A 14,095-nucleotide genomic window follows, 5' to 3' on the forward strand; every position below is an offset into this window, starting at 1 on the left:
ATGGCGATCCTTCTAAGTCCTTTTGATTTTGCTTGCTCTCCATTCCCGAATTGAATAAGGGTATTAACGCTTTTGTCGAGCTCAAAGAAGATTTCTGATGTCGGCGTCATGTGGTTAATGTTGCATCCGCTATCTAGTAATCATTCTTCTCTCTTTGTCACTAGCTATGTTTCGTGTGTCTCAAGGGCTGTATGATTTTCTTCAACCTGACTTTCTTGATGAATATTTCCACTTTACCAAACTTTGGGGAGGTGACCAAATCAATGACATTTATTACATCTAGATTGACCTTCTTTACCAACAGTCCTTCTTGAATTGGTTTGGTTTATTGTAGTTATTAGAATTTGACGTGTTGTCTTTTCCCTTACCTTTTGAGCTACGTCCACCTCGTCCTCTTGAATATCTTCCCCCTTTTGACTAGTTAGAACTCGATTTATCCTCTCGTTCGTTGTTGATGGTATTGAGTTTTGACTGAAATGCACTATCTACTAACTTTTCGGTGTGTCTAAACAATCGTTACTCAAATGTTATTAAGGACATCATTACTTCTTGGACTGTGAGTATTGAGAGATCATTTGTTTCTTATTTGACGACTACAATGTGATTGCACCATTCTCTTGTTTATGACATCTTCACCATGAGATTTCATCTAGTTGACCAAATCAAATATTTTGGTCGAGAACTTCATCAAGGTCTTTGTCTCCTTCTTTTTAATATTTTTGAATTTTATGAGTAGTGATTGAAGATTAATTGCTCTAACTTTTGCATCTCCTTGAAATTCATCGTACAAGGTCTCCCATGCCTCTTTGGCTGTATCGGTACGCATAATTCTAGGAAATATTATTTTAGTCACTGCTTTTTGGAGAATTGAAAGAGCATTTACATCGGCTTGTCGGAACTGCTTTAGTTCCATTAGGTTGGCTTTATTGAGCTCGGTTTCTTACTTTGGCTCATTCACTCCATTCTCCACAATATCCAAATGATTAAGAGATCGAAAGATAGTCTTCATCTTCACGTACCAGAAATCATAGTCTTCGCCATTAAACTCTGGAATGGAATGATTGATATTTGTTGATGCCATAAATTTGGATAGATTGGTAGAAGGTTTTGGTGGATTAAAAGAAACTTGAAATATTGGATAGATTAGTAGAAGGCTTTCTGGATTGGTAGAACTTAAAGACTCTAATACCAAATGTTAGAATATTTTGAAGAGACACTTTGAGAGAGAATAATATTTTATTATTGTTTTGATGATTATACTTAAATTACAGAGCTTTAATATATAGGCTAAAAAATATCTGAAAAAACATGCTAATCAATACGAGGATTCTAATGTTTTGCTCATAATTGATTAAAAAATAAAAGATAAAAAAAATAATGTAATTATTTGTTAAGATTTTCTAATAATATTTAATCAATAGTGGAGGTTACACTACATTAATTTTAAAGGTAAATAACCTAATTATAGGGTTCAATGTTGGTTATGTTCAAACGATGGTATCGGACAAACAAGGTTTGTGCTAGGCCAGAGTTTCAGTACAATGGGCGACTTGGAGCGCAAGCGGGAGAAAAGAAAATAGAGTGAAGACTTGCATCCGTCTAAACTAGGGTATAAACGATTCTTTCAATTTTTTCACCGAATATTCATAGCAATAGTTGGTGTCTATTGGTTTTCCAAATCTTCATCGACATGCTGTTAAATACTTATTCGGTTTTAATCGTTAATGATTTAACAAACAAACCAAGATGATATGATATATTAAATATTAAACTAAGGCATGAAAAATATTCTATGAACATAAAATTATAATAATTTGTATAATTATTTTTTTAATTTACTAAACTAAAACTATAATTAATAAAAAAATGTCAACATAATATATATAGGGTTAATTTTACCGATAACATTTTTATAATTTAAACCGCAAACCGAACATGACATGCTTGGTATATAAAATAGTGAACCAAGGTTGGTAAATTTATTATTATTAATATTATTATTTTTAGCGGTTGAGTTATGCAATATTCTTCGGAGTGCGACTAATTCTCGCGAGTTAAACATATAACTTATAAACACACTCAATAAATTTAATCAGACGTACCAAACATGCCAACGTACCAAACATGCTGACGTACCAAACATGCCGACTGACGGGTTCAAACCGAGGACCTTCAAGTGGTTGAAGATATCCTCCTCTTTTTGACACTACAGTATTGAAAATTCAATAATAGTATGCAATTTGTTTTTAAATATTTCTCTACATTTTGGAACAAACAATCTTCCTTTCGGCTTGGTGTAAATCATTGCGAGAGAATTGATACTATTACACATGTTTTAAATCTTTATAAATTTTTAAATGACTATCTTAAATTAGTAATATTTGAGATTCAACACTAATTTTTGGTGTAAATCATTGCGAGAGAATTGATATTATCAAACCGAGGACCTTCAAGTGGTTGAAGATATCCTCCTCTTTTTGACACTACAGTATTGAAAATTCAATAATAGTATGCAATTTGTTTTTAAATATTTCTCTACATTTTGGAACAAACAATCTTCCTTTCGGCTTGGTGTAAATCATTGCGAGAGAATTGATATTATTACACATGTTTTAAATCTTTATAAATTTTTAAATGACTATCTTAAATTAGTAATATTTGAGATTCAACACTAATTTTTGGTGTAAATCATTGCGAGAGAATTGATATTATTACACATGTTTTAAATCTTTATAAATTTTGAAATGACTATCTTAAATTAGTAATATTTGAGATTTAACACTAATTTTTAACGTAAAATATGAAAACTAAACTATACTAGACCATTTGTGATTGTTAAATTACATTTATAATTTGTGTATATATATATATTTTAAGTTATTCATATATATTTATACTCACATCAATATCTAAATCGTCTATACTTTTAGTTAAATATTATAATATATAAAAGTTAGTTCCATTTCTTATAAATAATTAATTTTAGTATATGTAGTAAAAAAGATTAAAAAAAAGAATTGGAGAATTTGAGTCACTTTTACATGTTCATAGTCAAAAGTAAAACAAGTGATAAAATGAACTTTTGGTTTTCAAATATCTAAAGAGCTTGAGTTAAAATTATAATCTATCTAGTAAAAAAAATTAAAAGGCCTAATCCAACCGGATTTCCTATGGTGTAAAGCAAAATTATGTTATTGTTGAGAAAAAGCAACCGGGGCATAAATTGGTTGGTATTAGTTGCTAGAGACACCGTCGTGACCGATGATAAAAGAGTCGAAAGAAACCGGCCTAAGAGTGAACCTAAGACCGGTTGCTTTTCCTCAACCGAAACCGACATTTGAAATTATTAGAATTAAAAAATAAAAAATGCTAGCAATTCATAAATAATAAATCCAACCTGTTTAAAAATCAAATTTCAGCATATATATACTAACCATTCCAACATCATTCAGTCAATAATTCAAAATTTGATTTTGTAATTACAAACAAAACTATCTAATGTAGCACCTGCACAAACTAACTGTAATCTTCAAGAAGACAAATAAAAACAAGCACATAAATGGTTATACCTGTTTATACATGTTTAGAACTGATTTTCTCCAATTAGGATAAAATAAATTAGTAAGCCATCACATTGTTAAAGTTTAGAATAAAATAAATTGGTAACCAAGTTTACAAACTTGCATCTAATGATGAAAAGTTTAATACAGATAATCAAATGGAGGAAACTAATTTAAGATGTTTATGGTACAGAAACCTCAAGATCCATATATATATATCTCATTCTAAATTTAATAAAATGAAAATAATAATAAATACAATAATCTTATTTTAAATGTTAACAATTTGGATCCCTTTATAACACATTGTTTATTGATTGTTTGTATTTGGGTGTAATCTTACATTCTTTATGACTTTAATTACACCATCTTTAAATAAAAATAATAAATTGCTAAATTTTATATATGAAACTTCACAATAATATAACTGATTGATTCATCAATAGTTCATAATTAAATACAATAATTGCAGAAAGGAAACACTCTCTTCCATTTATTTGTTTAATTGCTTAGTCCAAACATGTAGAACATACAACACACATTAACATTTAATACATATATTATATATAAATACCATTATTAAACTTGAACATGAATTTCACAATGGCTTCTTCACCACTAGAACCGAACAATTGGCATTGTGCATACAATAATTGCTCACACTACCTAGGATAACCCTGCATATTTCAATTATATTTTAATTTAGTAAACTAGCACGAACCCTAATAGTTATTATCTACTACTTCATCTTAAGTTTATTCTAATATATTGACTTTTAATATTGAAAGTGGTAAATAATATGTACCTCTTTAGTGGTCCTCGGCCATGACTCCCAACTATTAGCATTTGTATGTTATGTTTCTCGACAGCTTCGCAAATGACTTCTTTCGGATCTCCAACCTCTGTTATTGTCTCCACATCCTCTACCTGCGATAATGAAAAAAACTCAACATTAATCCATTGATGATCAATCTTTAAATAAACGATAAGTGACATGAAATGAAATTAAATTAAAATTACGAGTCCATGTTTAATGCAAATCTCCTTGGCTTTTTCTAGAAGAGACATGGCAACCTTCCTCTGATTTTCTTGAAATGTTTGAATCAATTCCACAGCTGTTGATTAGAGATGAAAAATGATGACGATGAATATGCGGGGTTTAATTAGTAAGCGATAAAAAGGGAAGATTGAGTATGTTACGCACGGGTTGAGCCGAAAGAGGAAGCATGGAGATAGCTGTATTCGTTGAGTGGTTGGATGGTTAGAATGATGAGTTGTGTATTAGAATCTATAAGGTTTTGAATTGCCCATTCTAATGCATAGTGGCTACTTTCGCTCACGTCTATGGCTACCATCACTTTCTTCTTCATCTTTTTATCTCCTTCCATTTCTCTTTTTCTGAATCCAAGAAGAAGAAGAAGTTTGGGATAAATACTTGGTTGGATTGAAGGCACCTAATAATCATACAACTACCATTCAAACTAATAATAATTCATATGCATGGTCACATGACTCAAATGGTGGTTGATGTTAACTCATTTTCTTTATTACTTGTTATACAATATCACTATTCAATGACCATTATTATTATCATTATTATTATTATTATTATTATTATTTATAAATCAATGTTTTATGATTTTACTATCCTAAAGAGCTCAAATGACAAGAATAATTTTTAAGAGATTAAAAATAACATGTTCAATCTTTATTTAAAACATTTTAAGTTGAAGTGAAAATAATTGTTGTGGCCCTACAAATATATATGTTAGTTTCCAATAATAATAATTTGTCTATAACAATAATACAAGTGAGAATTAATGCAAAAAGACAAAATATATAAAAAAAACACCTTTATTTCCAAAAATATCTTTCAAAGGGTAATTGATGTGAATTCAATAATAGATAAACGTTTTCCATGATCCAACACTTTTTGGTTGTGACATTTGGTAGTAACAAGGTGTGATCAACAATGTTAAATCAAATCCTCTAAATAAATATTTCATTCACAAATTTTAGATTTTGATTCATTTTGGTTTATTTTCTTTTTTGTGTGTTGTTTAATATGAAAAAATAGTCTTAATATATATTTTATAAAAAAATTATTAATTAAAATAAGAAATTACATATAAAAAATAATTAATCTACAAATTAAGTAAGAAACTAAATGAGAATTTATATTTTATATAGTACAAAGATTTTGCAAAAATTATAATTAGAATGGAGAATATTCAACTATAGTAAAACTCGATAAATTAATACTCGATTATTTAATAAACTCTCTAAGATAATATGATAGGGTGCTAAATTAATAATTCTCTAAAATTATAAGATAATATATTTTTTATAATTTCTTTAGACCCCATATAAAATATAAATTAATAATTCCTTATATATAGCATATTAAATGAATGATTTATGAAGGTTTCTTGAAAAATAACTCAATTGTCTTTTGTTTTTTTGTTGAAATCAATTTCCCCTTGAATGTCGTCTCTAATTTTCCTTAGCATGGTAAGAACTTCTGGTATTGTTTTCTCATAGCTCAACAAAAAATTGTTCAATGTGATTGTCGCTTTAATAGCTTCGTTTTGCGAAGAGGGCTCCATTATAGTTACTATGAACCCATTCTTGCAATTGCTTTTGAGTGAGACTTGGATTATCCTTGTTGTGCTTACATAATGCTTTTCGAATCTCGTCTGTCATTGTTGTTTTTTTCACACCTTTAAGATGGAAAGCCATGTTGTGTGTATGATTTGTTTGTGTTAACCTACAATATTTTTATCTTGTTTATATAGAAAATATTTTTAATGTCCATAAAGTGATACATTAAACACAAGAAGCATAATAAGGTTGGAGATTGAAGATTTCTTTCAAATTGGGTCATTCATTTGATATACATGCATTATATACAATAATTAAGTGAAAATTTAAAAGTGTTTGTAAACTAATTATTTTACTATAAATTAATAAAATATTAATTAATATATTAATTAATAATTATTAATTTATCGAGTGATTAATAACTCTTTTAATTAATAAATTTTGGTCGTTACAAGTGTATTATTTTATAGAGTTTCTATTCGAAATATAATTATTGAATATATAAGACCAGATATCCAAAAATTTGTAAATAAATCAAATATCTAAAATCCCACAAATATAAGATATAGGTATTGATAGTATATAATCCATATAATATAACCAAATTTAAATTTATCTATATAAAAAAGTTATTCAACCCAATTGGCTATAAGTCCCAACCAGCACAAACCCCAACTTATCTAAGAATTTATTACTACTACTAAGAAGATACTTTTCTATTTTCGACCTTTACTACTAGAGAAATTTAAGATGAATAACCAAGATGAAGATGTATGTAAATTCCAATATCTTTCCTAATTTATCTTACATCTTTTGTTATATTCCTTTCTCATCTACAAATCTAATAAAAACTCTTCAAGGTGATGAGATTTCTCTACTTATTCAATAAAACAAGTCTGAAACCAGTCACACCATTCATTCTTATAGCCAATCAATAGCATTAGCAGCACCATTGTTGATTTTCTTGTCAAGAACATCTGAGCAAATCTGACCCATTAAATGGTAGAAAGAAAGCATATCAGAAAGCTGTCCTACATTCATCTTCCCCATTATACTCCTTGCTAGCTTTTCCCTTTCTTCATTCATCTTCAACCTGTCTTTGTAAACTGATCCATTCCTAACAGTTGCTCCCATCTGTTTTAGCCTCTTCTCTTGTTGCACACTCAGGGCCACATTTGCCTGCAAAAATGTCGAGATTATAAATCCATCATTCGAAAATAAAATTTACAAAATTTGTATTTTACCTCGAGGAATTCAGCTCCAGGCTTCAACTCAGATTCCTGGTGTGAAATTAGTCCTACTTTTCCAGCACTATACATGTCTTTAGCAATTGAAAAACTTTTAACTATTATCTTCCTTTTCTTCTCCAATTCTTGATCAATCTTTACAGTCTTCTTCAAACCACTCTGTTTCTTCTCATAAGCTATCACTGCCTTGACAAATTCCTGTAAAATCAAATCAAATCTTGTTAATTAAGTTACAAAAGAAAAAAACTTGTATAATTTTCAGTACCTGATATGCAGAAGGGCATCCTGGATAATCGAAATCATCTGAATCATTTCGCCTCATTCTTTCAGGATGAAATTGCAGCCCCATAATAAACTTCCCCTCTTCTGGATTATAGGCATCGGGATCATAGAACCCTTCGATCAATCCATCAGGCGAGAATGCCATAGGAACAAATCGTTGTGCAAGTTTCTTAACTCCTTGATGGTGATAACTGTTTACCAAAATATCCATTTCCCCTCCTTCCAATGAATCCTTAAACCATTGATGGAGTGGGGTTTTCTCCACAACTCTCACAGGATGCCTATGCCCGTCGTAGTTTTCATAGTCAATATGATTAACATGAACAGAACCGCCGTTTTTCTTTGACAGTTCTTTCTCTATGTCTTGAAATAATGTTCCTCCACATGCCACATTTAGGACTTGTGATCCTCTGCATATTCCCAAATAGGGAATGTTCCTTTCTAGACAAAGTTTAGCTAATCCCAACTCGATATTGTCTTTTTCTCGATCTATTGTGGTATCGCTTGAATGGAGTTTCTTGATTTCTTCAAGTTCGTCGTGGGAGAAATCAGACAGTTCAGAATCGTAGAGTGTTGGGTCGATATCTTCACCTTCACAAAGAAGGACACCATGGATTGGCTCGAAGCTTTCGAGGAGCATGTGAAGTCCATTTACTCTAGGGACTATAACTGGGACTGCTCCATAACTGACAATTAAGTCTAGATGGTATTCACCTGTTCAATTCAAAACCAATATCCAAAATTCAGCAATGACTCAAATTCATTTAGCTCGAGGGCAGAAATTGTGAAAAACAAAAAACAGAAACACATGAAAAATAGTAATGATTCATAATCAACCAAACAAGTTATGAAATGGGCTCTATTGAAAACACTTTATGGAGCTGTATCTAAGTATGAGTCTGAGTTTGGATGAGAAAATGACAACAAATTTATGAATATTGAGATAAGTTATGTTCTAAAACATTATCTAATCTAAATCATATCATACCAATGAAATAATTGACACATAAAAGTGTTTCCAATACAATTTATCTATCAAATTTCAGATCTATCTCAAGAAAGTGTTGACAAATGGGCGACAATCTACATGTTTTTTCAGACATTTAAAGATTGCAACATCTTGTAGACAAATCAAATAACAACAATGATCCAAAAAACACATCAGAAAACCCACATTGATCCAAATCATCAACTCAATCAAAACAACCTATCATGAAAATGCAAATAGACCCATTTTAATATATGCATCAGGTTCAAATCACAAATGCCATATTCATGCCAATGTGCATACAACAATGTTGAATCGATTGATCCATCGATCTATCTCTAAGTAAAGGTTATAACTTTACTCTAGGATTTTATAAATACAGATAATCCTTAAAACATTCATAACATGGGTTTCAATTCTCCATGTAAGAAAAGAAAACTAACCCACAAAATCGACGAACTTATTCTTGCGAACGGTGCGACGAGAGACAATAAGAACCCTAGGGAGAATGTTGGAAAGCTCAGATGCCATTTTTTTCAAAACACAAACTTTGTAAAATATTAAAGCGAATCGATGAATCCCCAAATCAAAAGAAAATATATAAATCAAATGTGGATTGTGAATGTGAATGCTACTGCATGCTTTGTATAGAAATGAAGGTTTTAGGGATACCCGGTTCGCCGCGATCAGCTGGCTATATATACGCACATTTCATGAAATAGAAAAAAAAAAAGTCAAAATTGAAGAGAGGTGACGTGGTCGAATTAATGCTGTTGGATAAGAGATAAGGCTGACAACCGGCTGAGTGTATGTTCCAATTGTATTTGAATGAAATTATCTTTGTTTGTTGGAAACATGATAATGGTGTTTATTTATTAAGTTAATATAAATCTAATTTTAAATTAACAAAATTGGAAACATGATAATGGTGTATTTACTTTTTTATTTTTATGTTAATTAGAATGATTTTGGTTAATAGATTAAAATATATTTAAAGAGATTAATCTTTTATATTTATATTATTATATATTTTAGTTGTATAAATTATTGAAAGTTTCATAAGATAGTATTGAAAATTGGATCATTTGTATATGTGAAGTCTTATTGTAATTAATAATGTTAAGATTTTATTATTCACTTTGCATTGTTGCAAGAATTAAATAAATAAATTACGAAATATTTATACATTATATTATAATTTAAAATTAATAATCGATCACAGGTTTAAAATAATATTTAATAACTATTCAATTAAATTAATGAATATTATATAACAAAAATTAATAATAAAATAAAATAAAAAATTGCATAATTGAATAATTATAGTACATATATAATTATTTTATCACATTTTGAATAAATTTATAAAATAAATTTTTTAATATTCTAATTAACCATTTAAAAATGATGAGGGATAAGAGAGGAAATTTGGAAAAGGGAATGACGTGTCCACATTACTAGCTGTAAAAAGAATAAAGACTGAGGAGAGAGAGGAGAGATTTATCACTAAAAATTTACCTCCTAATTTATAATATTAAAATAATTATTTTGAATAAATAAGATAAAAAAAATTAACCCTATATCCAAAAGCCTATTTAAAATTAACGTTAAAAACTTATTTAAAATTAAAGACAGAAGGGTAAGAGAAAAATCAATTTCAATCAGACCCTTAAAATTTTAAATAAAAAGGATATATATATATATATATCCGTAATCGGGTTTAGCCGAAAACAGATGAATTCGATGCAGTTAGGAACCGCGTCTATCGGATGAACGCTCGAATCCCATCCAACGCACGAGAGCACTCTGCATAGCCCGCTGTAGCGGAAGGAAGCGTGGGCCGAGGAGCATCGGATCAACTAACGGGACGTCAAACCCGTTAGTCGAAAATGCAAGTGTTTGATGGAACGCTGATGGAACGCCAAACGTGCATCCAAACGACGTCGTTTTGGCCCTGTTCTTCGTCTTCGTCTTCATCGTGATCGCCGAGCAGATAGGCATGAAGAACACAAATCAATCTTGGCTTTTTGGAATTCACCCATTTGTTGATGGTTTTGACCCGTTCAAAAGCTAAAATGATCACGCTGAGATCGTGATCATTCTCCCTATGCCCATAGGCCTCATCACGGCCTACTCCAGCGAGTTGACTGAAGAACTGCAAAAATACATACCACTAGGCTTTGTGAACTGACCTAGGAAGAGTATGAATACGCCCCTAGAGTGATTTCGAAGTTAACCAACCAACATAGCCCTCTTAAATCGAAGAAATTCAAAATTCGCCATTAAAGCTTGAAGTTTTCAGATATTTTGAAATTTTTGTTTAAGGCCTAGAAGGTCGCATGTGTGCATCTAGAAAGCTTTCATAAGGATCAAATAGTGTTCTCCAATCCCTTGTAAGGTTCCAATCATCCTTAAATTCGTATTTACAGTTTGAATTTGGATTTTTATATTTCAAATTACAGAAGCTTGTATGCTTATTGTTTATGTGATTTGATAATTGAATATTGATCATAGGATCATTTAGAAAATATTTGGATATGATATAATCGATGAATCAATCTAATTAAAAAAAACTTAAATTTGAATTTAAAAGAAAAATGAGTTTTTTGTTCTTGGGTTAATTCAATTGAATCACAACCCAGAAAGTTTCCCAACATGATTGTAATGATGTTGGACAACTATTTGAATCATGTTTCATTAAAATTAAAATTTTAAAAATAAAATAAATTTTTTGATTTTTGTAGTTAGTCAAAACGAAAAGTTAGTGTTCTTGTTTTGGTATCAATCAAATATATGTGTTATAAGGAAGCTATGAATAGCTCCTTTCACTTCAAAACAACCTTAAAATCAAAAACTCAATATTGATAAAAAAAAAATTGTTTTGAACAAATTGATCATCATCCAAGTCGATCCATACCTTGAGATGATGATCAATCTGTTCTTGGGAGCTTTGTGAAGCTACCCAAGCTCTTGGATCAAAGAATTAGAGCTAAACAATTTAATTATTAAAATTGTGTTCTTGAGGACCGAGGCCCGTGAGCCGAGGACCGAGGATCCTGTCCTGACCAAAACCAAGGACTAATAAAAATAAACTAAGATCGAGACTTAGGAGTGTTCTTGAGTTAGGAACGAGGCCTATGACCAATGTTATTGAGTTATGACCGAAAAATCCGACCGAGGATACCTAGGACTGATAGAATTCAGACATAGGACCGAGAGGTCTAACTTAGGATCGAGACTCCATTGACTCGAGACCGAGAAATCCAATTCTGGGACCGAGAATCCCAGACCCAAGACTGAGCCTCCCGAGACCAAGGACCAAGGAACTTAGCCAAAGATAGCCCTAGACCGAGAGGTTTATGCACCTCGATAGAAAAACTCAGCCTCAGGCTAGTCCAAGACTAATAGGTTATTACACATAGACCAATAAGATTAGCTAAGGGCCGAGAGTCCTCAACACCTCGACCGAGAGCTCCCAAGCCCAGACTAAGTGCCTTTAGACCCCGATCGATAAAACAAGACCCAAGCCTTAGGACTCCGGTCCTAAGGCCTGTTTGGTTCCACTTTTCAAAATCCAAAATTATTTTTGTAATTTTGGGACTTTAAATCATTTTCTAAAAAAAATACATTTTAAATATTTGGGGATATTTTCTCAAAAATATTTCAACAAAGGCTTATTTGGTGTTTATTTCTAAACTCCAATGCCTTTAAAAATGACTCTTATTCTTCAGGTTTTTCCACCATAGTTCCGTAATAGGCACCTTAAATATTGATATTTCAATATTTTAAATAACGCTAAAACCTAGAAGCATTACTATGACCGAAAAAATAATCGGTTACAACTAAAACGTGATACAACTGATTTTTAAAAGTCAACTTTATAAATAGAGACCGTCTTCGGACGGATACGGAGGATGAAGCGCGAAAGCGCTTTTCCAAGTATCACCAAACTTCGAACCAAAAAAGAAACTCTGGTATAAATTATGTTTGTACACGTATATTTTTTTATTGATTTTTCTAAAATTAATTTACGACTGTCTTCAAATAAATATTTTTTTTTTAAATTAATTATGTTCAATTAATTTAAAATCAGATTTCAAATTAAACCATCATTTGATTATAACAAATTCCCAGATGATTAAAATTTGAATAAAATTAATTATTCTTACATAATTAATTTAAAGTTGTCAGTAACTGTCAAAATCTTTTAAAAATCATGTTTTATTATAAAAGATGTCTAGTATGCAAACCAATGTTAAAATCATCAAACCTCGAGTCACCTCGAATCCCCATATATTTTCACGTGTCCTCAAAACACGTGCTAAGTTACGGGAGCGAAATAAGGATTTCCCTTATACATGCGGTCCTTATAATCAAACATTTATCCTAAATACCCTTACATTATTACTATGTTTGACTATTATAATTGTTCTACGTGAACTTTTATGTTGATCCATAAAACTCAAACAATTTCTTCTTTTAAATCTTTCTCTAAAATGACAAAAATACGATATAAATCTTGTGTGAATTTTGTAAGATCCAATAATGGATCAGAGTTTACTTTTACACAATTTGGGTATAATACATGATATATCAAATGAATTGTGTCTATACATCACAACAAAATGGTAAGCACCTTCTTCTGGTTCAACAAGCTCTAATGTTATAATTTAATCTTGACAAATTTCTTTGGACTTTTTCTATCATAAATAATTGGTCATCTTCTATCCTTGATTGGAAAACTCCTTACTAACTCTTAAATAGACATCTTCTGACTATTCATCCTTACGTGTATTTGAGTATTTATGTTTTGCATCTAACACTTTTCCACGTAAAACCAAATCTGATCTATATGCTTTTAAATGATCTTTCTTGGATTTAGCCATGGACATAAAGCTTACAAATTATATAGGCTTATTCCAAATTCATTATTACTAATAGAGATGTGGTTTTCCATGAGCATATTTTCCCATTTAAAATTCATTCTACATCTTTCACATCTAATGAACATTTATGTTTTATATCTACTTCATTTGATGATCACTCTTCTCCTTATTTTAGTTATGTTCCTACTACTGCTAAATTTTCTACTCTATTCCGCCTATTAAACCATTTGTTACTACAACACCTACTACTTCCATACCTTCTATTATACAACATGTTCGTAGGCCATCATCTATTCCTTCACACATTGATATGCCTATAATTATACCCTATAGTGCTATACCTCCTATACCCCTTAATAATCATACTATTGTCATAACTGATATAACTTAAACAAAATATTCTTATTAAAAGTAAACTAGTTTGGATGAAAATTTTTGTCACAATTCTACACATGTTATCCATCTATTAAACCTATTATCTCTACACATTTACCTTAGACACACCTTTTAATACATTCATCATGTTTAGAT

At 30.4% G+C, this 14,095-nt stretch overlaps 1 protein-coding gene and 1 long non-coding RNA gene across 2 annotated transcripts; both read right to left on the reverse strand.

Annotated features, from left to right (window-relative positions):
• Positions 1-3,853: 3,853 nt before the first annotated feature.
• Positions 3,854-4,899, reverse strand: LOC124912606. The gene is made up of 3 exons (XR_007096697.1): positions 4,765-4,899; positions 4,366-4,675; positions 3,854-4,237 (listed from the first exon to the last, which is right to left on the reverse strand). It is a non-coding gene; the product is annotated as an uncharacterized LOC124912606 (long non-coding RNA).
• Positions 4,900-7,054: 2,155 nt separating this feature from the next.
• On the reverse strand, positions 7,055-9,341 carry LOC124912430 (putative glutamine amidotransferase GAT1_2.1). The gene is made up of 4 exons (XM_047453047.1): positions 9,122-9,341; positions 7,674-8,404; positions 7,406-7,606; positions 7,055-7,340 (listed from the first exon to the last, which is right to left on the reverse strand). The coding sequence occupies exons 1-4, from the start codon at positions 9,207-9,209 to the stop codon at positions 7,083-7,085; spliced, it is 1,278 nt and encodes a 425-aa protein (XP_047309003.1). The 5' UTR covers positions 9,210-9,341; the 3' UTR covers positions 7,055-7,082.
• Between the last annotated feature and the right edge of the window lie 4,754 nt (positions 9,342-14,095).

This window comes from Impatiens glandulifera, chromosome 8 (genome assembly GCF_907164915.1).
Source record: "Impatiens glandulifera chromosome 8, dImpGla2.1, whole genome shotgun sequence".
Lineage (NCBI taxonomy): Eukaryota > Viridiplantae > Streptophyta > Magnoliopsida > Ericales > Balsaminaceae > Impatiens > Impatiens glandulifera.

Bases quoted from the DNA above. Each gene is read 5' to 3' on its own strand.
- LOC124912430 (XM_047453047.1), bottom strand. From the start codon at position 9,209: ATGGCATCTGAGCTTTCCAACATTCTCCCTAGGGTTCTTATTGTCTCT. The intron at 8,405-9,121 runs GTTAGTTTTCTT...TGAATTGAACAG, and splicing joins TAAGTTCGTCGATTTTGTGG to GTGAATACCATCTAGACTTA. The intron at 7,607-7,673 runs GTACTGAAAATT...TTGATTTTACAG, and splicing joins GATGCCCTTCTGCATATCAG to GAATTTGTCAAGGCAGTGAT.